The following is a 23,613-nucleotide window of genomic DNA, read 5'->3' on the forward strand; positions in this document are numbered from 1 at the left end:
TACACCTCCCCTGTCTCTCCTGAGAAGTCTGAGTGGTTTTTCCATTTCCAAGGAGCTGTCCTGGATAAGGAGGCACTGATAAAAACCTGCCTGCCTGAAAAACAATGAAGAGGTTGAAACACAAATAGAAACAGAAGGGAGTATTCTTCATCTTGCTGCTGCATTTCCCAAGCTCAGTAAAAGGAAGTTCAAATGACCAGAGTTTTAGCAGGTTGCAAGAAAAGCAGTGGATGATATTTAATTTTCAGGGGACTTTGGGAAGTGCTGAGTGTGTGGTCTGTGACCAGTGCAAGGCTCACTCCTGCAGGACTTTACCCTTTGCAATCATAAAATATTAGAGCAAATCCTTTTTGCCTTAAATGTCAGCTTCAATACTTAGCAAGGGCACATGTGAGCAGCAGGGAGCAAAAGCCTTGGAGCAGCTTTTTCTCCTGGATCCTGTTTTTCCAAGCAGGAGGTCATGTCCTCAATAAGCACTTGCTCAACTCTTAAATATTTTCATGTCTGCATCTGACCCAGATGCAAAATATGACAACTCAGCTCCTGCATCATTATTAAAACAGCTGATTTGGTGCAGTGGGGTTGGTAAAACAGCTTTCAAAGCTGAACTCCAGGCACTCACTCCCTGAGTGTAGGAAATGTCTGGGAAGCTGGAAGTGGGGGAATTTAAGGGCACAGCTGATGTTTCAAAGCAGCCAAGTGGCAGCTTTTTAATTTGTGCCAAGCATCTGCAGGGACTCCCTGGCAATTTCTCTGCATGCTCCAAGAGTCCCAGCCCTGGGCTGGCTTGCTGCCAGCCCTGCTCCCATCTCAGGCTCCTCAAAGAGCCCTGAGCTATGGGAATTCTATGTGCCCTCCCAGAGGAATGAGATCACTCCTGCACAGGAGCAGCCTCCAAAGGGCTGCAGGAATAATGATCCATGTGTGAGGAATGCACCTTGCTGGGGAAGCATCTTGGGATGGAAATTACCCAGGTCTGAGATTAATCCAAGACTAAGATCAGCACCAGGACCTGCATTTCTGAAGGGGCTGGGGGAGGTGTGGCACAGTTAACACAGATCATCAACAGCTGAGCAGACTCCAACTGCACACTTTGGAGCTCATGGCATCACTCTAACCCTTGCTCTGTGATCAATAAATGATGTTATTTGATGTTTTGTACAGAGCAACCCAACAATTGTACAGGAAAATGACAGGAAACCAAGAGATAGCAAAAACAGGGTTGAAACACATCTCCCTGTGCTGCTTTGCTGAGCAGACAGAGCCAGAAACACCTCACTGACATCACAAAAATAATTTTAAATACAGCCATGAATGAGGGGCTTTTAAATCTCATCAGAAATTTAATAATAAAAGCTCCATTAAAAACCTCCAGGTAGTTTTACATTAATGTCCAACATAATGGGCCAGATCAGGCTTTCATCTCCTCTGTCAAGGTTTACAGGCACTGAGCTATCACATATATTCACAACATCATCTTATCTATATTTCTGATGTTTCATCTTGTTACACCTCTGCAGAAGCTGTGGCATCAGCTAAATCATAAGAACAGGGTTTTTTTTGGTTTTTTTACTTTTTTTTTCAGATTGTTTAAAGATTTAGAGCTCAGCACTTCTCGAATCATTTCACAAAGTGTTCAGTGAGGCACTGAGAAAATGGAGCAAATGCAGCTGAGGGCAAACCAAGGTAAGTGGAGCAGAGCACCAGTGTGGGGTTTGGGATGCCCTAAATCTGGTGCAAGGAGAAGCTGGATGGACTTGGAGCAACCTGGGATTAGTGGAAGGTGTCCCTGTCCATGAAACTGGATGGGCTTTAAGGTCCCTTCCAACCTCAACCACTTCAGTATTCCAAGTGCTACAAACATGGGAAAAACAATAATATCACATGGTGGCAGTTTCTCAGGATCCATAAATAATATTGGAAGCACCAGGATTTTATTTTTTTTTTTAAATAAACCTCCATTACTCATTGTAATGATATATATTACTGGAATGGGAGGCTGGCACCCTCCTGGTGATCCCAAAGAGGGAGGCATCACATCCTGTGGGTCCCACAGCTGGGAGCAGAGAAGGCAGAGACCCGTCCTAGAATCCTTCCCTAGAACCCCAGAATGGTTTGGAATAGAAAGAAATGTTAAGGATCATCCAGTGCCTCCCCTGCCATGGGCAAGGACACCTTCCACTATCCCAGGCTGCTCCAAGCCCCATCCAGCCTGGCCTTGGGCACTGCCAGGGATCCAGGGGCAGCCACAGCTGCTCTGGGCACCCTGTGCCAGGGCCTGCCCACCCTCCCAGGAACAATTCCTTCCCAATATCCCATCCATCCCTGCCCTCTGGCAGTGGGAGCCATTCCCTGTGTCCTACCCCTCCCTCCCTTGTCCCCAATCCCTCTCCAGCTCTCCTGGAGCCCTTTATGCATGGAAAGGGTTCCCCAGGTGCTTCCTTGGGATGAGATGGTAGTGATGGTAAGATAAGATGAGGATAAGGTAAGTTATGAGATGAGGATAGAAATCCTGAGTGCAATGGGGACTACATTTAGACTGGAAGCTATGTATGGAAAGCAATTTGAAGTAAAGTGATTGTTTTCTACAGGGAGGAACAAAAGGGTTTGTTTTGGTGTCTCAGCTGTGGATGAGATGGAGGCACCAGCAGCAGCTTTGGAGTTAAGGCTGCACTGGGTTTTTCACTTAAAATGGGATTAAATTCTTCCATTTCACAGTTGGGTGATTGAATTTCATCTTTCAGTGTGACACAACTTCTGTCCTGGGGTCAGCTGAATTTGCTGGGCAGTTTTGGAGTACCACACTCACTGATGTTTGCAGGGAGAACAATGAATATTCATTCATTTTGAAACAGGAACCTCCACCCTCTACTCCTTCCCATGTCCCTGCAGTTAAAACAACCAGCACTTGCAAACCTTGGAGCTACTCCCACAAATCCTAGTATGGGAAGCTTTTTGGGAAGAAACTTCTTTATCTGACAACACCTTTGCCAGCCCTGCTGAGACAATTTGCAAGCAGGGAGACAAAGCTGTCCCACCTCCTGCCCTGGTGCTTCCCTCTGAAGGAAACCTTCTCCTGCCAAACCTTCCCTGTGTGCCAGCACCAGCAACATACCTGCCCTTCATCTCTCACTGGCTCTACATCTCCTTCTTTCCTTTCCCTTACAAATTATTGGGTATAAAAGTGAGGTTTGAGCTTGTAAGAGCTGCTGAGGCACAGCCAAGCAGAACTGGACTAGCAGGGAGCTGCAGTTCTGGGACATGCCCCCACACCTGTTCCCAGCAGCTCCAAAATCAGTGGCTCCCTGTAGCAGCAGAATCACTCCATTTAATTTGTATGACATTTTGTTCAAGTTATTTAAGTCAGCCGATAACAGTGGGACAGAAACAGCCCAACTTCCAGTGGTGTAATCCTTGAAAGCTGTTTGGATAAATCCTCCAAAATGTGCTGGACAACCAATTTACACCACCAGGGGTGCATAGAAATGTTTGAACACTGCCTTAGGCTTAACTCCCCCCCAAAGTTGGCCAAGGTTTCTGGTTACAGCACCAAGCCAGTGCTGTATGGAGCTCCAAGCACTGGGATTAGCAGAGTATTCCCAGCAGCTCATGAGAGAAAGATTTCCATCCATGCCACAGGAATGGTTGACATTTCCAAGCCCCAGACCATCAGGTGCTCCCACCATGTGCAGCTGGAATGGCCACACACGTGGTGGCACTGCATTTCTGCTCTCTCTGGAATTTGTTTTCCAAGGGATGATTTCTGCTGCAGTTCTGCTTCCTCAGGACAGCTTTAATTCCATAGAACAAAGAGAAGAGCCTCAATTCCATGAACAAATGCAGCCAGCTGCTGGAATAGCAGTCCACTTCAGAGGCCCTGACTTTTCCACACCATCCATGTGACATCTACCCCAGCCCATTATCACATCCAAAGGTCAGCTGAACAAGGGAAGAGCAGTCATTATTACCTAAATAGAACAACCTGGCTTTCAAAGGTCATTTTGTGTATCCCTGGTGGGTGACAGAGCATTCCCAGTGCTCTTTCTCCAGAGGGAAGCAGCCACCAAGTCTGCCTGGTATGAACTCTGTGTGAATAATTCAAGTCTGCAAATAAACAGCAACTCCCCCTCAAACAACAAAGTCACATTTAGCATTTACCTTCACTTAAGGACATCACCCTGCGTGGTCTTGCTGGGCTCTCACATTTTCAAATTATTTCTGAGATGTTTTCTAATTCCACTCCTATTTACTACAGCAATCAGGAAAATCTGGTAGAGGTAGGTGGCTTCAGGATGGAATGACAAATTCTTTAAGGCTGAATGCTGGGAAAAGCAAAACTCTCCAGCAAGAAGAGAATAAGTTATTCCATATTAGAGCCAAATAATGCCACTTAAAATCTCAGTTTTTCTGAACAGCAAATGTTCCAGCTCAAACAAACTGACCAGGTATCAATGATCAGTCAGTGTTTCCACACAGCCCTCACCAGGGAGGAGAAGTGTTTTAATTATTTACACAGCTTAAAAGAAATTACTGCAACCTCTGCTTTTTATAGCCCTGAGGAGCTTTTTGCCAGCTTTTTGCACATCCCGTGGGATTCTTCCGAGTCTGGCACCATGGATAGCCAAGGCAAAAACTGCTTCCCAGATGGTCCCTAATTCAGGGAACAAGGCACACAGAGGGGGATGGAGCCCCTGGGCACAGCTCTCTGATGCTGCAAAGCCAGCAAATACTGTCTCTTGCAGGAAAAATGACATTCAATGCTCTGGTGGATTATTTCAGCCAAAGTTTTCCAGCCTGGCATCAAGTCAGACCCTCACTAAATCATCCTCTCTAACTGGCAGCTCCCATTTTGAAACCCTAACTCTGCCCACTTCCCTTCTGGCAGGGGTAAAATCTTTCTTGGTTTATCTCAGCTGTATTTCTAAACAGAATAAAACCATCCTTCCCTAATGTCCAGGTTGTTTTAGCCACACAACCCCAGGGCTGGCTGGATGTCCAGCCCAGCAGGTTGGACAGAGCCCTGCAGAGGCAGCATCTGCAGGTAAAGCTTTCCCAAGCTTTTCCATCACACAAAACAGGAGTTTCCATGAAGATAAACTGGTTTCTGCTCCTTTTTACAGAGATGAAGGGCTAATCCAGCCTCAATATGTTTATGGAGATGTTTCCTCATCCTCAGTGGATCAACACTGTGACCATCACTTTGACCCACAGATATCAAAGTTGCAACAACCAAGTCTCATTTCCATGGGGGGGTGGGATCTTCCCTCTCCTCTCTCTCCTCTTACCCTTTATTTATTTTCCTTTCTTTTTCTTAGGTATCTTTGTATTTTTATACTGTTTCATTTCCATAGGTATATAAAATGGAAAAATATTCATAACCACCCTCTGCAGCAAAAATAAGTTAATTAATTCCTGGGATGCTTTTTAATTAATAAATAGAGTGAGAGAGGGGGTGTAAGGTGAAAAAAGGACATCACAGGGACTGAGAAAGGGGACTAAAACAAAAAGTTTGGATAGAATAATTTAGGTTGGAAAAGAGCTCTCAGATCTTTGAGTCCAGCTGTTAATGAAGCTCTTCATTAAAACACAGCTCCAGAAAGATGAAGGGCTCTGGGACAGGAGCTGCAAGGACACAGAAAGGCATCCTACAATAAATAAAGGTCCCTGTCCCCTCGAGCCCTGGGAAAAGCAGCCAGTTTTGGCTGTGAGTATCCAGACATTCCCCCAGGGCTGCAACACAGCTGGAATGGGAAAGAACCCAAGAGGAAAGTGCAGTCAGAACAACCTCTACCTGCAGAGAGCCTGGAGCAGCAGCATGAAGGCACCAGAGTCCAGTTTCAGCTGGGTATCAATCCCAAGCCCTGCTGCCACAGGACATTGGCACTGGGAGCCAGCTGGGAATGTGATGGGAACACTGGGACAGTGCTCTGGGGGCTGTGCTTGGCTGAGCACAGCCAGGGGCTGTGGGACACCTCAGTGGTGTGGAAAGGTGGCATCACCTAGAGAAGAACCCCTCCAGCCCTGGAGAGCATGAGCATTCAATAATTGCACAGGATAAATACCAGGCTGGGAAGATCCCAGCAGGAAGGACTGGTGTGCCTGGAACAAAGGGGGTGTCTTGGGTTGCAATACAGGAAGTGGCCAGCAATGTGGATTCTGTCACCATCTGTTGAAGTGGGTGGGGCAGTGCCCCTGATCTCCTGGCACATATTATCTGCTAATGGGTCATCTTTAAACCAGCTGGGGCAATCATCTTTATCTTTCCCACAGCCCATCCTCCCTCCAGGAGATATCATCTGCTGCTGGGACATTGAGTCCCACTGCATGACTGATAAAATTACATCATCCCACTGGGAGATGCTCCAGCCAGGGGAGGAGCCAAGCCTTTCCTACCCAGATAAAATATGAGATTTTGGACAGCAAGTTATCCATCTTTCCACTGGATTCCAGAGGAAAGCCAGACCTTTCCACATCATCTCTGAACCTTCAGAGGAAAACTGCACCTTCTCCAGGAGCACTGCTCCAGCTGAACCACATCTGCCACTGCAGGAGGATGCAGCCACCATTGAATGGGACTGCTGCCAACACCCTGACTGACTGACAGGGTGCCAGCTTGGATTCTGACTCTGTCAGTGTTTTGAGATTCTTCTTTGTAATACTGTCTTTCTATTTCAATTTTCCTAGTAAAGAACTGTTATTCCTAATTCTCATATCTTTGCCTGAGAGCCCCTTAATTTCAAAATTATAATAATAATTTGGCCTGAGGGGGTTTACATTCTTCAAAGAGAAGCTCCTGCCTTTATTGGCAGACACCTGTCCTTCAAACCAGGACAGGGGGTCACTGAACCTCGCCCCACTTGGCATCACCACCTGCAGCAGAAACCACCTCCTGGATTTATGGAAGCTGCTGGAGTGGCTCCATCTGGAAGCAACCTACAACTGATTATTTGGGCATCTCCTTCATGCCCTAAATGCCAGCGTGGCTGGGTCTGGCACTGGGACACGAGTGCTGCTTTTCTGGACTCACATCTCCTCAGAGCGTGAAGCAAATCTGCCTCTCTCCTTCCCCTTTTAGGAGGCAAGTCTAGTATTCATTAGTTAATTAATTCATTAAGTCATTTGAATACATTCGAGGAGTAGAATATTGTAATTCATATTTTAGTTTGCATAATCCTATAATTAAAATTATAGCCTACAATTAAAATATTGGTCTCACAGATGACACGTCTGCAATTGCTGATTTAAGACAGGGAACACAAAGGATGGACATTAAAGGGAACTGCCAACCCCAAGCTGACAAAAAGCAGGAAAGTGCCTCTAAAATAAGAATAAACTCAATAAATAGTTCAGACCCTTCAGGCCTGGAGGACAGATGGATACATGGAAATGTATTCCAAGTCTGTAACTTCTGCCTAACATACTCCTCACCACACCCTGAGCTCTGTGACTCCAGGGATGTGCTCCAGCATTGAAAGGATTAAAAAAAAAACAAAACAGTGTCACTAATTTTGTAGGCATTTATAGTCCTGGAATGGTTTGGGTTGGAATGGACCTCAAAGCCCATCTTGTTCCAACCCTTTCCACCTCCCACTATACCAGTCCTGCCCAAGCTGGCCTTGGTCATCCTGATCCACTTATTCCATGGGATGCATCCCAAGGCCTTTTCCCAACTGGCAGTGAGCTCTGAAAAGGAGATGTGAGCTAAGAAAAGATGAGCAAAAACATTCCATGGGATTTGTGTAAAGCCTCACAAACCTGCCTCGTTTTATGTTCCCAGTTCTTCCCTACCACAAACCTCCCCTTGGAAAAATAAGCCCTTGAAGGACAATTAGCTGGAGCTAATTAACTGCTGCTTGGAAAGGAATCCAGGTTAAACTTGCTGCCAAGGAGACTTTTCTCCCAAGGAGTTTTGCCTTGTGAGGTAACTCTGGAACACCAAAACTTTCTGGAAGGGCTCACAGTTCTTTTGGGGTTTCTCTCCAAGGAACTTTACAATTTTTCCCTCCTCTCTCCATCTTTCTGCTGGTTTTCAAGGAGCTCAGCAAACAGGAATATGGAATTTGACTGGAAATACTCTTATTTTTCAATAGGGCATTTTGCTATTTGGTTTTTTTTCCAGGCAGACAGCACTGCTCCCTCCTGCTCTGTCTGAGGCAAAATGTCAAGGTGGGACAATAATGTCACTGTCACCCCTGCTCTGCAGTGACAGGGCTCCAGCACAGGCCTCTGACTTTGAAGATGAAAAAGTTGCTATCAAAATTAATTGGTTCAGCCTTTTAGAGAACAACTCCTCCATCAGCAGGGCCTTGCCCTTCCATTGGGATGAAACACTTGGCATCAGAAGGAAAGGACTGGAGAAGATAAAAGTGGAAAAATGTGAAGATCAAAACCCAGTGGCTCCCAAAAGGGAGAGTTTCTTCCAAAGAGGTCTAAAACTGAAGCTTCTCCCACATTGTACATCCTAAAATTCCCCAAACTATCCTCAAAATCTCCTCAGTCTGCAACCCAATGTTCCTGGGATAATAAATACTCAAGAACAGACCTTAAAATCATAGATGTGGGAAGGGCACATTTTTCTGGGTGCTGATGGGTTGTGGTGGCACCTTCAGAAACCCTCTGTGACCATGACATCATTTATGACCCAGCCCAAAATTCCCCATTTTTTATTCCCAGTGTTTTCTTCCCTTCTGCTCTGATGGAAATCAATATCACCCAAATAGGAACACTCAAAAAATTAATATAAAATAATAACTGGATGACCTGGGATACTTGGGACCATCTGCCTGAAGCATTCCATGCCCCTAATCCTCTCTTTTGGGGGATGGTAAAGGAAGTTGGTAGTCTCCCACCTTTTTGATTGGGTCAACAAGAATTTAGGGAATTTAACCTTTTTAATAGAACTTTCTTATAAGAAGGTAGCTTACATTTGATCTGAGGCAGGGAAATATTATTCCAATCTAAAATGCAACCCTTTTAATACCTTAAAATTAATTAAATACAGTATTTCAAATATCACTCAAAGATAAGAAAAGAGAAATCTGTGGGTATTTAGCAGGATTAACAAGTTTTGCTCATGAACTGAAGATTTTTGAGATAGATCTTAATTTCTGAAACAAATCAAGAGTTGTTTCTAATCAATACTTAATTGGGAATTCTCACTTTCCCTCCAAGAGGTGCCCAATACCTTTAGCAGACATCATTCCAACCCCTCTGCTTTAATGAGAAGTTTCTATCTATAACTTAATTGGAATCTGCAATTTAGGCAGTCACTTGAAGAATTTGACTTTGAGAAAACACTTTCCCCCTTCCTTAATGTGCTATGAAAAAAACCCTCCTCACAAAAGCAAAATAATTGAGAGGGAGGAAGAGTAAAGAAATTTTGAATAGAGGAAATTTAATCTTTTCAACAACTTGTGTCTTTGAATTGTGTTTGGTTGATACTGAGCATCTCCTGAAGCAGAACAGGATCCTTTTGAAAAGCCTGAATCATTGGGATAGAATCAGAGCTCAAAGATTACAGATTAAAATCAAATTTCAGTTTGAGAGTGAATAAAAAGTGAGGTTTTAAAAAATATTTTAATCTCATACTCTCCAGCTCCCTTCTGAAAGGAATGAGGGTTTTTTGTGGACTTCAGATGAATATATTGTTTCACATCACAACAGCTCCAGTTTTTATCTCCAGATGACAAATTCCACTGCCCGTCTTTTGTCTCAAAACATGTTTGACTTTGGAAAGCATCTGAGAAAGGTCAGAGTTCTCTAAAGAAATAAAATGTCTTCAACAACAATTACCTCAACAACAACTCCCTTAAGTGCAATTGCAAGATCTGGAGTTTCTCACCTCACAATATTTCAAGAGGATTTCTGGCAGACTCACTGGATTCAAATACAGTGATTGAGCAGGACCTTGGGACAATCTGGCTTTGGGCACTGACCAAAGACACATTTCCATATTCATGGGGAGAACCAGGGGGGCATGAGGAGGAAAATTCCTTCATCCAGTGGAGGAAAATTCCTTCATTAAGAGAAGGATTCTCTCTTTTTTAAGCTGTTGGTATTATTGCATGGAGAACAAGGATTTTTTTTTGGGAATTCCAGTGGTGCACTATCAACAAACACAAGTTTGAGCACTTACTTTGCTTTTGCTTCTGCATCCTCATAGGCTTTGTTGGAGACATCATCCAGGCCCCCAATCAGGTGCTTGAAGGAGCTGTAAAGACAAAAGGACACCTTGAGAGGAAAATCATAGAAACACCAAGGCTGGAAAGTACCCTGAAGATCATCCAGTTCCACCAGCACTGCCAGGCCCACCACTCAACCTGAAGAGATTCCACCTGGCAGCCAAGAAATCCAGTGTGGCTTTTGGCAGCATTGCTGGTGACACACCAGGCCCAGGACTCAGAAATGCTGGAGATGCAGAAACCAACACCAAGAAAATCCACAGTTATTGATCCAGCCCATGGAAACAGCTGCTGAAGGTTTTCACCTCCAGTAGAAGTTTCAGAGCAAATGTGACAACGTGACTGGTGGTGGCAGCTCAACCATCACATCCCTGTCCCCCAGCCAGGAACCCTGTACATCCCTCTGCCTCAGGGTGGAATTCTCATTTGTGGATCCCAGCTGCCTCATCTTCAGAGAAAAGGCATGGAAAAACACATCAAAGGGGGTTCAAAGTGAAAGAGAGGGAATTCAGGTTGGATATTGGGAATCAGGAATTGTTCCTGGGAGGGAACAATTAACTCCTGGCAGAAGCTGTGGCTGCCCCTGGATCTCTGGAATTGTCCAAGGCCAGGCTGGATGGGGCTTGGAACAGCCTAGGATAATGGAAAGTGTCCCTGCCCATGGCAGAGGAGGAGCTGGATGATCCTAAATATCCCTTCCATCCCAAACTATTCTGGGATTCCATGAAAAACTACAAATTAATAACTGAAATCAGTGAATGCCTTCAAACAAAAAGATTCCAGGTGAAAAGTTAAATACCAATTCCAGTATTCCCAGTGGGTCTGTCACACACAGGTTTTCTGTTTTCAAGGAAGAAAAATTTTAAAATATGAACTGCTGGAAATCAGAGCCTGTTGATTGATCTCTTCCTTAAGGTCACAGCCTCACAAATGAAAATCCTGTAATTCTTCAGTGCTCCTGACACTTCTGAGGCACAGGGATGAAAACTGGAATTGCCCTAAGCTGATGAAAAAATGAATGGAAACATTGAAAAAAAATCAAAGGAAAAAACCTAAGATCCCCACAGAGGGCCACAACTCTGACTTAAGGAATAAGAAGAGGACATTCAATATGGCCATTTCTCAAGGAGGATTTGCAGGATCAAGGAAAATGAATGGCACTGAGCAGGTGAGGAAAATCCAGGGCAGCTGGAGAAATGCCATGTCCTGCCAGGCAATTTCCCCAGTCTTCCCCTCCACTTAATTTATTGTATTTTAGATCATACAGTCAAGGAAATAATTTATGCACCATGGGGAAAGGAAAATAATTAATTCATTTATGAGGAGGAGAAGGCACAAACCCCATTGCTCTCACATAAACTCATGCTAGTTGTTTTTACCCAGCCTGGTAATTATTAATATTTTTAATATTTGGATGTGTTAATAATGGGAATAACTTTTCAACCCCATATTCCTAGCTCAGCAGTGAAAACAGGAACAACTCAGCTCCTTCAACACCTCAAGTTTTATTTTCCTGTTGTCGAGAATGTGCCACAGGATGAAGCCAAACCTTGCAAGGTAACTGTGAGAGCAAAGCAGAATTGGGGTGTTAATGCCTAATTGCACCCCAAACAGTTAATTAATTAATTTAGGCAATTAATTAACACAGTAACACCATCCTGGAAAGCCATAAGACAACACCTAGGGCCTAAATTGTGATTTAGGCTTGGTTTGCTTTTTTTTGGCAATGCAAATAAATCTTTTCTAGTGAAACAGCAAAGAAGAAAAAGTCACTGAAAGGAGTAACAACTATTTCTCTAAAACCCTTAATTTTTATTAAAAATTTTAAGCCAGACTTAGCACTGGTCAATCTATCCAAGTTCACTTGAGTCCTTCTTCTATTGCCCATCTCAACATTGTTGAGGTCTCAGCTCAGTCCAACCTCCCTCAGAATTCAATCAGAAACTGCTCAGATTTTTTTCCTCTTTGTGGCCTTTTCTCTTCTTTTTTTCCATTCTCTCCTCATAACCAATTTTCTCCATGGATAAACTTCTCTCTGACTGGGAGAAACAGTAAAGCAGCAAACCCTAAAATCTCCACTGAAAGAGCTCCGTTCAGCTTATATGGGGTCAGTCATGCCAAGATAATACTCTTTTATTTCATTTTTCTTCAATTTCCCTTGCCAGGAGGGCAGATCCAATAACCTTTGTTGACACCTCACAGCTCTCCCTGATAAAAACCAGACCCAGGCTTTGAAACACAGACAAAAATGGGAAATGCAAAGTGGAAAAGCAGAAAATAAATGAAATATTTAAAGTGTTGCCTTAAAAAAAAAAAGTGCATCCTCTTGATATGTGTAGCTGAAGAAGACAAGAAGCTGGAAAAACAGAATTCAGTGTAAATTCCAGGTAGTTCTGTAACTCTGTCAGCAGCAGCTGTGCCTTGAGTTTTCCTGGCTCTGATCCATCATCTCTCCATTTCCATGAGGCAATTTTGTCCTCCCAACACCCACAGTGTTGCTAATTCTCCAAGCTCCAGGAAAACATTGTTGGCACCATAAATAAATTATATGGAGAGGAAAAAAAATCCCATATAAATAAAAGATGAACCTGAATCAATCTCAGTGTAAATATTCCAACAATTCAGGAGCAGCCATGAACACTTTCAAACACTTTCTCAGTTTCAAGAGGTAGATGTGGAAAAAAAAAAAAAAAAGAATTAAAAAGTTGCACCAACTTGTCCCTGAGGGTGCCAGTGATGATCCAAACGTCAGGAATGAGTTTGAAGCCTTTTCCCTCCTGTTTTCTCTCCATGCAAAGGGGCTGCAAATAAAGTCAGCCTGTGCATCTTCACTCAAACTGATCCAGAGAACAGATGCTCAAGGTGTGTCTGCACCATTTTAATCAGAAAACCTTTTACAGACAACTTCCTAAAGGACCAATCCATCAAATCCACCACATATTTTTTAACTTTTCCCCAAGTGTACTGCTGGAATAAATCTAATAACCCCTCCAAGGAGCCTGGGAATTGACCAGGATGAGCTATGACAAGGCCAAGCTCAGGACAATTTGGAGGCAATACCATTGAGCAGCTCCCATAGGAACTTTTTTCCCAGAGGATGAATTCCTGCAGTGTCACCACAGGAAAAACTTCATTAACAACAGCCTTGATCTTATAGGGTCAAGGCAAGTCCTAAAGACAGAAAGTCCATGAATTGTTAAAAAAAAAAAAAAAAAAAAAAAGGTATTGTGGCTCCTCATGTATCCAAAGACTTCTCCAAATTCCCTCAGATGGTCAGATATCCAACTGGCATTTTTTTTTTCCATAATTTCCATGAACACTGTGTGGATTTTGTTGAAGTTTCCAAGCCAATTCTGTAATTCCAGGGTTGGGTCTGTGCTCCATGGCTGGCAGGAAGAACATTGGATAATTCAATCCCAGCTCACCAGAGAGGAATTCTGGTACCTGCTCTTCTGTGTTGAAATTTTGATGATCATTGGAAATTCCTTGGAATTTTTTCTTTCTGAATTTCAAATTCTTTCTTTCAAATACACCTGACCAGGTAGGAATGGTGTACAGTGTACATTATTTTTTTTGGTTTTTTCCTAGCAGTTTTCTTCCTTGGGGGACTAAAATGAATGGTGCTCCCAATGAGAACCATGGAATTCCTAGAAAAGTTTGAGTTGGAAGAGACCTTAAAGCCCATCCTGTATCCTGCTGTTGATACCTTCCCTGCAGGAACACCTTCCATTATCCCAGGCTGCTCCAAGCCCCATCCAGCCTGGTCTGGGACACTTCCAGGGATCCAGAGGCATCCACAGCTTCTCTGGGAATCTGTGCTAGGGCCTCCTCACCTTCACAGGGAGGGATTAAGAGCATTAAGGACCAAATCCCATTGAAATTCATTATTCCAGTAAAGGAAGTGACTCAAAAACACAACTGCAAGATGGAAAAAAATGCCAATGCTTTTCATAACAAATATTTTCAGGACAAGGACAAGTGGGAATGAAGTCCATGGGATGCATCAAAATGTTGTTGTCATTGTTAGATCAGGATTTTGCTCATTCCTATGTCAGAAAAGGATGCTGGAAATGCACTTTGCAAAGCACATCTCCCTGGACTGGCAAAAATAGCTGTACTACTTTTGGGGAGTCTTTAGGGTGTATTTGGAACTGGAAGAGCCCTCTTCCAGTTTCACAAGGAAATTAAAAAGCAAGGCAGCACCAACATCATCTGGTAATTAAAGACCCCTCATGAGCTCCAGTTTGGCTTCCCTTGTGGTATTTCTGACTCCCACTGCTTCAGCCCTGTAGCCATTTTACACATATTTTATAAATACCAGAGATCTTTTTGGGCAAAGCATTCCCTCTTTTTATGCTTAAGCAATTCCCTTCTCAAACCCAATTTGCTCAGAGCTCCTGGCTTATCCCTGACAGGAAAGTTTCCCATATTATTCACTCCCAAACTACAAACTCTGCAGCAGCTAAACCAGCCCTAAAATTGCTGGGAATATTGGCAAATCCAGACCAGGCTCACACCTCCCTTAGGAATAATTTCCTGTGGCACCAAGGTGGGACTCTGTTCATGAGATGGGAGTGTGGCTGCTGGAACAATTTTTGGATGCCTGGGGAAGCCTTTCACAAGGAATTTGGAAGAGTTACCCAGCTGTAGATAATTCCAGTGGGTGATGTTGGGCACTGAGACTGGAATTCTCCAGGAATTCCAAGTGTTAAGGAAAAGGTCTTTCCCCCATCACTTGTTTTTTGAAACTCCAACACCAGTTTTGCTGAGCTGCTTCAGATGGGAACACCCACAGAGCATGGAAATTGCTGCTTCAGTGGTTCCATCTGATTAGGCAAAGAGCTTGTCTGGGAAAAGGAAATATTTGGCAGCTTCAGTGACTTGTGTCACCCCTCCTGCTGCATGGAACAGATTCCAGCTGCAGGGAACACCCACCCCCTGCTCCCACTGCTGCCTTCTGAGCCACTCAATGTTCACATCCACCACCACAAACCAAAAGGTGTAAAATTCCCTCCATCTGGGAATAAAAAAATGCTGCTTTTTCCTCATCCATTTCCCAAATTGCCATAGTCCTGGTAGTTTATCTCCATGTGAAATTTTGCTCCTGCTGTTGTCATTCCTATAAAATAACAGCCTAAAGAAGAGCTGGGACATAAAATCCAGCAGTGGTCAGGACAGAGGAGAGCCAGGTCTGAGCTATAAATAGGGTTATCAATAGGGTCACTTTTCTTGCACTATAAATATGAATTTTATAAATAGTGTTACTCTGCTAATTGCAGAGTGTTAATAGAATCTCTGGAATAGATTTACCACAGCTTCATCAGTTTAAATTTAACTTGTACTTCCTTACTGTTTCAAGGGCATTGTATGCTGAGGACAAGGCACAGGAGACAAGGAAAGGAACAGTCTGGGAAATTATCAGGAATGTGTGACTTGAATTATTTGGGGTTTTTAGATCTCACAGTGCAAACCAAAAATATCTGTTGCACGAGTGTAAAAATAAAAGGCATAAATTACTTGTTGCTTTTTGTTTCTCTGAATTAATGATTGCTAAATTATCTAGTTATTAAAAGCATAAAGATTATTAAAATATTATCTTGTTAAATAATAGAATTCTTCTTCCTCTCTTTGCCCCACAGCACAAGAAGGGAGGGTGGGTATTTTACCTGCTAGGTTGAGAAAGGAGCTCTCACATGTTCCCTACCTGTGCTCAATGGACAGACCATGGGTTTTGCAATTAATAATGAATTAACATAAATCAGAACTTATCAGGATTTCTGAAGGTATTCCCCAGCACAGCCTGGATTTCCAGAAATGGAGGCCAAGACACAAACCACTTGTGTCACAGCAGGACTGAGGGGATGGAGGTCAGCCCTAAAAGAGCACAGAATCCCACCTCCCACCAGAACACAAGCAGAGCTCCAGAACACTCCTGGGAATCCACAGGGATCATGGATTCAGCTCCTGGCCCTGCCCAGACACCAACAATCCACACTGCTCTGAAAGCTTCTGGCCCTGAGGTGGGTCCCATATACATCAGAAATCCAGTGGATTTATTTTATTTTTCAACATCATTTTTTCTCATTATTCAGTAGTTTCTGGCTCCCTCCTGCAGGTTTTTTTGGAGCTCCTGCAGTGGTGGAGGCAGTGAAAAGCCAATTCACCCTCCCTGTGGGTTTCACAGACCCATACCACATTCCCATGGGCAGACTCCCATGAAGGTGTGTCCATCCCTTTGCTGGTATGTGCCAGTGCTTCACACCAGGAAAAACAGCCCAGGAGCCATGTTCAATTTTTATGTCATTTTATGTCATTTTTAAATCCCATTCCCAGTCACTGCAGAGAGAAGCTGGTGTACCCAGGCATTTTTTTTTCTGGATTAATCTCCTTAATTCTCCCAAACTTCCAATACAAATTATTATTTTACTCTTCTGCATCTCCTCTGAGCCACACAGCTCCCAGCAGGGCTGTGGCCTTCACCCCAAATTAAGAGGCCTCTCTAGAGAAGATGACCCAAGGCTCCTGTTAAACTCTGGAAAAGGTTTAAATTGGAGTTTCCCCCCAGCCCCAGGCAGAAGGAGGAACTTACTCTCTGTCTATGACCAGACAAGTGACTGCTTCAGCTGCGATGACATTGGCAGTTCTGACATCTTCCCTGCAAGAAAAAAACATATTTCTTCAGTTATTCCCATGGCAATCTTCTGATTTCCAACAAACAAGGTTCTTCAAGCACTTTGATGATGAATATCTAGCTTTCACAGCTTTTCCTTGCTGTTTTCATCATCCACATAGGCTAATGAAAGACTAGAATTCCAAGACTAATAAAAAATATCAATTTAATTAATTTTAATCAGTTTGATTTGATGTTTCAGTGCTTCAGAGTCAGCACTGCATTTTCAGGGTTCACCTAATCCCAATTTCCCCCAACTTTTCCATGCTCCAAGGGTAAGTGGATTACAGGCAAGAGAGACCTCCCCTCTTCTAAACACCCTCCATTCATTTAGGCTGGAACAGAACTCTGTGCTTCCACTGCAGCAGAAAATGAGATTTACAGGTGCTGTTAGCAATAGAAATTCCCATTTAAAGACTGGAGGTATTAAAGCAGGAATATGGTTAAAAAAGTGTGATGCACACACACTTCCCCTTCAAGGCAATCATTAATTAACTTTAATTGCTTTGGAGCTCTTCATGTTCATACCTTTAGAGCAGAGCAAGCAGAAATACAAGGGAAGAACATTAATATTCCAACCTGTGCTGGAATGCTGACTCTGAGTCTATTTGGCCTGGAATTAAGTGTGCATTAGTGCTAATTTACCCCACTGATAAATCACATTGTGCTAATTTAAAGCAGGGTGAAAGAGGCAGAGGAATAGCAGTGGATAATTATCTCTATTAACTCCTAAAACTTGGGTAAATAGAGAGTGGATAAGGATGGATAATATTGAATTCCTCATTAGGTTGCTGTAGTCAGCTTTTGCCAATATATTGATCCATTAAAATGAGAATTCAAACTTGTTGGTGTCCACTAATTCTCATTAAAACTCAACACATTTGTCCCATTATCCCAGATGCCACAAAAAGACATTTATCTCTTTAAATTTATGGATCACAGACATGATTTGTTTACTGTTTTGTACTTAGATGATTACAGACCAGGAAAATACAACAAAATTGGTGGCCTCAGTTCAAACATTTCCAATAAAATTTGAAATTATGTATTCGGATGCAGAAGGGACTGCTCTAATTTCTGGTTTCTTCTATCAGTCCATCTTTTCCCAGAAGGTGACTTTGGCCAGCAGCTGCAGCATGGGGAGGCACAGAAATCCATGGCATTAAAGGCCAGTGAAACCTTGGAAGTGCATGGCATGAAAAACTCCAAGTGCAAGGCATTAATTGGGAAAGAAATTACTAAGAGGAGATTAAAAGCACAGGAAACTACCAGCAAATGCCCAGCATTAAATGAGAGAGTAACTACTACAAGGAACTGGCATTAAACACAACAAATAATTACTACAAGTGCACAGACTTCAGCACAGAACTTAGCTACAAGTGCATGATATTAAGTGCAATGAGTAATAACTACAAATCCAAGAGTAATTCCACTGCACAAAATTCAATGGAAAATTAACCCCTAGTAAGTGCACTGCATTAAATGCAGAAGGAATTACTACAAGTGCATGGCATTAATTGCAACAAGAAATTATTACACGTGAACTGCACCAAATGCAAAAGTAATTACTATACGGGCACACTAAATGTAGTAATTGCTACAAGTGCAAAGCATTAAACCCAGAAGTTACTACTGGTAAATGCACAGCATTGAAGGGAAAAGTAACCACTACAAGTGCAAGGCATTAAATGCAGGAGTTACTGCAAGTGCACTGCATTAAATGCAACAAGCAACCATGGTATTAACTGAAACAGAAACTACAACAAGTGCAGAGCATTAAAAACAAAGGTAATTACTCCCAGTGCACAGCATTAAATGGAAAACTAATTACAAGTAAATACATGAAACAACTAATTATTACCAGTGCAAAACATTAAATGCAGGGTTTACTCCCAGTAAATGCACAGCAAAATAACTGCTAGCAGTGCAACAAGGAATTTATGACAAGTGAAAAGTAATTACTGCATTAAATGCAACAGGTAGTTAATTACTACAAGTGCATTAAATACAAGTAATTATTTTAACAGCACAGCACTAAGTGCACAAGCAGCTATTGGATGTGCAATGTGCAATATAAGTTTATACTTATATAAGTTTATACTTCAGCTTCTGTCTCATGGTTTTACTTGAGGCTGCCATAATTTGCCCTAAATGTAAAAATATTTGAGGTAATTCCCATAGTTTTGGGTTTTTTTACCTTCCTACATCCCCAAACTGCTCCAACAGGAGCTCCCACTGCTCCCAATCCCTTGGATAGGGACTCCACCCCTGCCCTGGGCAGTCAGTTCCAAGGTTTGACAACCCTTCCTGTAAAGGAATTTTTCCCACTATCCATCCTAAACCTCTTCTGGTGCAATTTGAGGCCGTTTCCCCTTGTTCTACAACCCTTGGCAAGGCTTTAAACCTTCAGGCTGGAACCCCTGGGAGTATAAATGTATTTTAAAAGCAGTCAGTAAGTGCTAACAAGATGCTCACAAGGCATAAAACAAAGTATTAGAGGGAGCTGGTGTATTTTCTACTTGGAGAGTTGTACATTTTGCTTACATTGAGTTTAAAATCAGTAAAATAGTATTTTTAAAGCTCAGTGAGCTCAATTGTTTTCTAAGAAATGTTTTGTTTTCCCAATACCCATGAAGCTTAAATCACTTGAGGTTTTTGCTACATGCCCTCAAACTGGGATACCTTGGAGTCAAATCTCTCCTGTTGCATTTCATTCCCTTTTAGGAAGTGAGATTTTAATGCCTGATGGGATTTTTACAAGATTTTTTTATGAAATGGCTTTTCAAGTGCAGCTTTTTCCAAATGGCACCTTTTATTACTTTCACATGAAAATCTATAAAAGTTTAGTGGAGCATGCTGTGTTTATTAATCCCAGTGATGTATTTTTATATCAAAGCCAATGACAAATGGGTTCTCAGGAGGATGAAAGGTTGGAAAACCCAACTATGGCCTGTGTGGGGTGGTTTTCCCCCCATGGAAATCAGGCAGATCCAGGTGATTGATGCAGACATGGATCACAGAATTCATTAAATTTGGAGAAGAACTCCAAGTCCAGTCTTTAACTGATTCCCTGGGAAGGTGGGGAGGCCCTGGAACAGAAGCTTATGGAAGTGTCCAAGGCCAGGCTGGACTTTGGGGCTTGGAACACTCTGGGATAGTGGAAGGTGTCCCTGCCCATGGCAGGAGCTGGGAATGGATGTGCTTTGAGGTCACTTTTAACCCAAACCATTCTGGGACCCCATGGACACAGCCACATCCAGTTGTTTCCTGATGTTCACCATTCCCTCCCCTAAAAATGAGGATAAAACCCCATTTATTGGCTCAAGAAACTGAAGAACCACCCAGAGCAGAACCTGCTGCTGCCTGGGAGAGTCCCTGGCAGAAACCTCCTGTCCTGTGGGGCCTCAGGAGATGAGTGATGAGATCAGCTGGTCATGGTGTTAATGACAATTTTCAGAAATAAAAAAATTAGCTCTTCTCTCGTGGGTTTTAAATTATGCCACAGAACTATCCAGAGGTTCCTAATTTGCTGCTATTTGAGTTCTTTCATGCATTTTGTCACCTTCCAGCACTGTACACTTGACCTTGTTACTATATTCTTAATAAGGCTGATTTAAAGTATTTAGGACAAGACACATCAGATAGAGGGAAAAATGGAAAAATCCATTACTAGCTTGAATTTAGCAATAAGAGCTCAAAGCTCAGCATCTCTATCCTCACTTTTACTTTATTGGGTATTTTTACACCATGACTTTAAGGTGAGGGATAAGAATCAGCTTTATTGGGTATTCTGAGGAATGGTACCCAAACTTGGTCATCTTCTATCCTTTAAAAAGAGGGATTTGCCTACCTGAAGACTTAAAAATGTCTTTTTCAAACTTTGATTACTTTTATTTGTAAAAATTTCTAATAATTCTAAGAATTACAATAATTTCTAATGATTACTTTTATTTGTAATAATTTCTATAACTTCACCTGCATCTTGGCAACAGAGGGAGATACAACAACCACCTGCCTATTCCTAATTTAGTTAAAATAAATAAATAATCATGGTTTTATGAGCCAAAACCAAACTAAATCTCACAGTTACTGGGCTTGCTGTGAGAATCCTACTCAAGGAATCCAGCTGGCATGGAAAGAAATGAATTCCTGGCCCTGGTGGGGAGATTCTGGTGCTGGGAGTACAAGAGCAGTGTTAGGAGAGCCATTTAGGGTTGTCACCCAGCAGATTCCCAGGAGGAAAGGGATGGATCCCCATTCCCAGGCTTATCTCCCACTGCTGGTGTGTTGATGGGTGTTGCTACTGCTCTGGATATCCCAAAAATGTATTTATGGCAGTGACACTTGCTGACCTTGACATCTCCACCTCTTTTGTACTGTGGAGCAGCTTCTCTCCTTCTGGTGGACATGTCCCACCCTGCCACAAAGGATTTCACTGCTCTGGGGACACCTTTTAGGTGATTTTATTGGGGTTTTATATGGCAGGTGTTGCTGAGCACCCAAATATGAAGGTGGAAGACTCAGCACTGGGAAGGCACAATAAAAACCTCAGCAATTATTGCACTCATAATTTCAAGCCATGATGACCCTTCAAGAAACCTTGTCTTCCTTTTATCATTTCTATGAGGCAAGCAGGTACCTAAAAACAAATTGGGGTGAATTCCAACATGGTGTTTGATTCTGAGGCCATTCAGCACAGGAAGGACTCAGGAGCAAAAGTGTTCCTCCTCCATGGGAGGGCCTGCACTAAACCAATTCCAGTGATAAAATGGACAAGAACTTATGGAAATTTGATTAGGGATTAAAAGGGTTTTTATAAAATAAAATGTCTGTCAAAAGAGGAAATAAAAATCAAAGCTTAAATAGAATATATATGGGAAAAAAGCCCAGACATGAGGCTGGCTGATTTATAGTCCTGGATTTTGAAAAACAGCACTGGAACAGTCTGGGAAAGTCACCTGGAAATTAAGATTATATTTTCCTAATAAATGTTCTGATATTAATATTCCTATGGGTCTTTCAGCCTTGGCAGAAAGTAGCACTGGGTGTCCTTGGGATGTCAGTGTCTCCATGGGAATCAAGTTCCTCCTCAATTAGTTTTCTAAAAAGGGAAATTTTGATGCATTCAGGACAAGGTGAAGTTTTAGATAAAAGTTTTTGTCTTCTGGGAGTATTCAGATTCCAAATGTGTGTTTCAAATCTCATTATTTAAGTGTCCAAGGCCAGGCTGGATGGGGCTTGGAGCAGCCTGGGACAGTGGAAGGTGTCCCTGCCCATGGCAGGGGTGGCACTGGATGGGCTTTAAGATCCCTTCCAGCACAAACCATTCTGGGATTGATATTTGGGGTTGATATTCCCAATAAAGAAAATAACAACTATTTATTTCCTGACAAACAGCACTTTCCGGATCCACAACTCACAGGTAGAACAATTCCCTGTGGCTCTCTCTGCTGGTGGTGAGCCAGGAGCCAAAGTCAGACTGGAACTTCCAGAAGCTGGAAGGTGGGAAGGTGGCAGATGGATTTGGGATGTCTGCCTGAACACCTGTGCAAAGTGGCATCCTCAGATCAGTTCCCACACAGGTGTTCACACTTCCAAGTGCCAAACAGCCTTTCCTGAAACATCTGCCTGCAGACAGGAGGATCCATTTCACAAATCCCATTTCAGCCAAACAAAAATTCCACCTTCTGTTAATTCCACTGAGCTTTTCTGTGTCTTTCTGGCAAACAGAGGGATTATTGGCAGTGCTGGGGTGGGAAGTCTTGGAAGTCAGAGAATCATGGAATGGTTTGTGTGAGGAGGGCCATTAAGGATCAGCTCATTCCACCTCCTGCCATGTCAGGGACACCTTCCACTGTCCCAGGCTGCTCCAAGCCCATCCATCCTGGCCTTGGACACTGCCAGGGATCCAGGGGCAGCCACAGCTGCTCTGGGCACCCTGTGCCAGGGCCTGCCCACCCTCCCAGGAACAATTCCTTCCCAATATCCCATCCATCCCTGCCCTCTGGCAGTTTAAAGCCATTCCCTCTGTCCTGCCCCTTCATCCCTTATCCCCAGTCCCTCTCCAGCTCTCCTGGAGCCCCTTTAGGCTCTGGAAGGGCTCTGAGCTCTCCTGGAGCCCTCTCCAGTAGCTGTGGCCTGCCACCTATCACAGCCCCTGCTCTGCCTTTTCTCTGGGCACAGAAGCTCTGTTTGTACCACCCCTGGGGAATCCACTGCCTGGGAAGAGAATTCCAGTTAAATCCAAGAGCTGCCACAACACAGTGAGGATATACACTGCAAGTATTCCCATATCCAGCTGAAATCCTTATTGTTGCTGACTTCTAATGCTGAAAGAGATGAGTATCTCATCCCTTATCCTTTGCTTTCAAGTCCTGCATGGAATCTGCTTGAAACCCCTGTAACTGCAGCCATCCCACCATGGCTGGATCTGCCAGCATCAGGACAAGCAAGGAATCACAGAATGGTTGGAAAAGCCCTCTGGGATCACTGAGTCCAACATCCACCCAAGAGTGCCCAGTCCTCCCCAAAACTCTGACCCCAAGTGCCACATGCAGTTTTAATCCCTGCAGGGAGCCACTGAGTCCCACCAGTGTTTCTCACTGGGGACAATGCTCTGGAATCCCTCTATGCTGATGGTAAAACCATTTCCAGTGGGCTCACCATTCCCATTGCTCCCAGGAAGCCCTCAATGGTATTGATATCACTTATTACATTGTTTCCAGCAGCTCAGAAAGACAGGGAAGAGCAAACACAGCTTTA

At 43.2% G+C, this 23,613-nt stretch overlaps 1 protein-coding gene across 2 annotated transcripts in view; it reads right to left on the bottom strand.

Moving 5' to 3' along the window:
- PRKG1 (protein kinase cGMP-dependent 1) overlaps window positions 1–23,613 on the bottom strand; it is a 338,166-nt gene that overhangs the window by 41,995 nt on the left and 272,558 nt on the right. For both annotated transcript variants that reach the window (XM_079312518.1, XM_079312517.1), the window contains exons 8-9: window positions 16,771–16,836; window positions 10,136–10,210 (exon numbers count right to left, since the gene is read on the bottom strand). In XM_079312518.1, the coding sequence (XP_079168644.1) occupies window positions 10,136–10,210; window positions 16,771–16,836 (141 nt within the window). The remainder of the gene's footprint in view (window positions 1–10,135; window positions 10,211–16,770; window positions 16,837–23,613) is intronic.

This window comes from Erithacus rubecula (assembly GCF_903797595.1).
Source record: "Erithacus rubecula genome assembly, chromosome: 9".
Lineage (NCBI taxonomy): Eukaryota > Metazoa > Chordata > Aves > Passeriformes > Muscicapidae > Erithacus > Erithacus rubecula.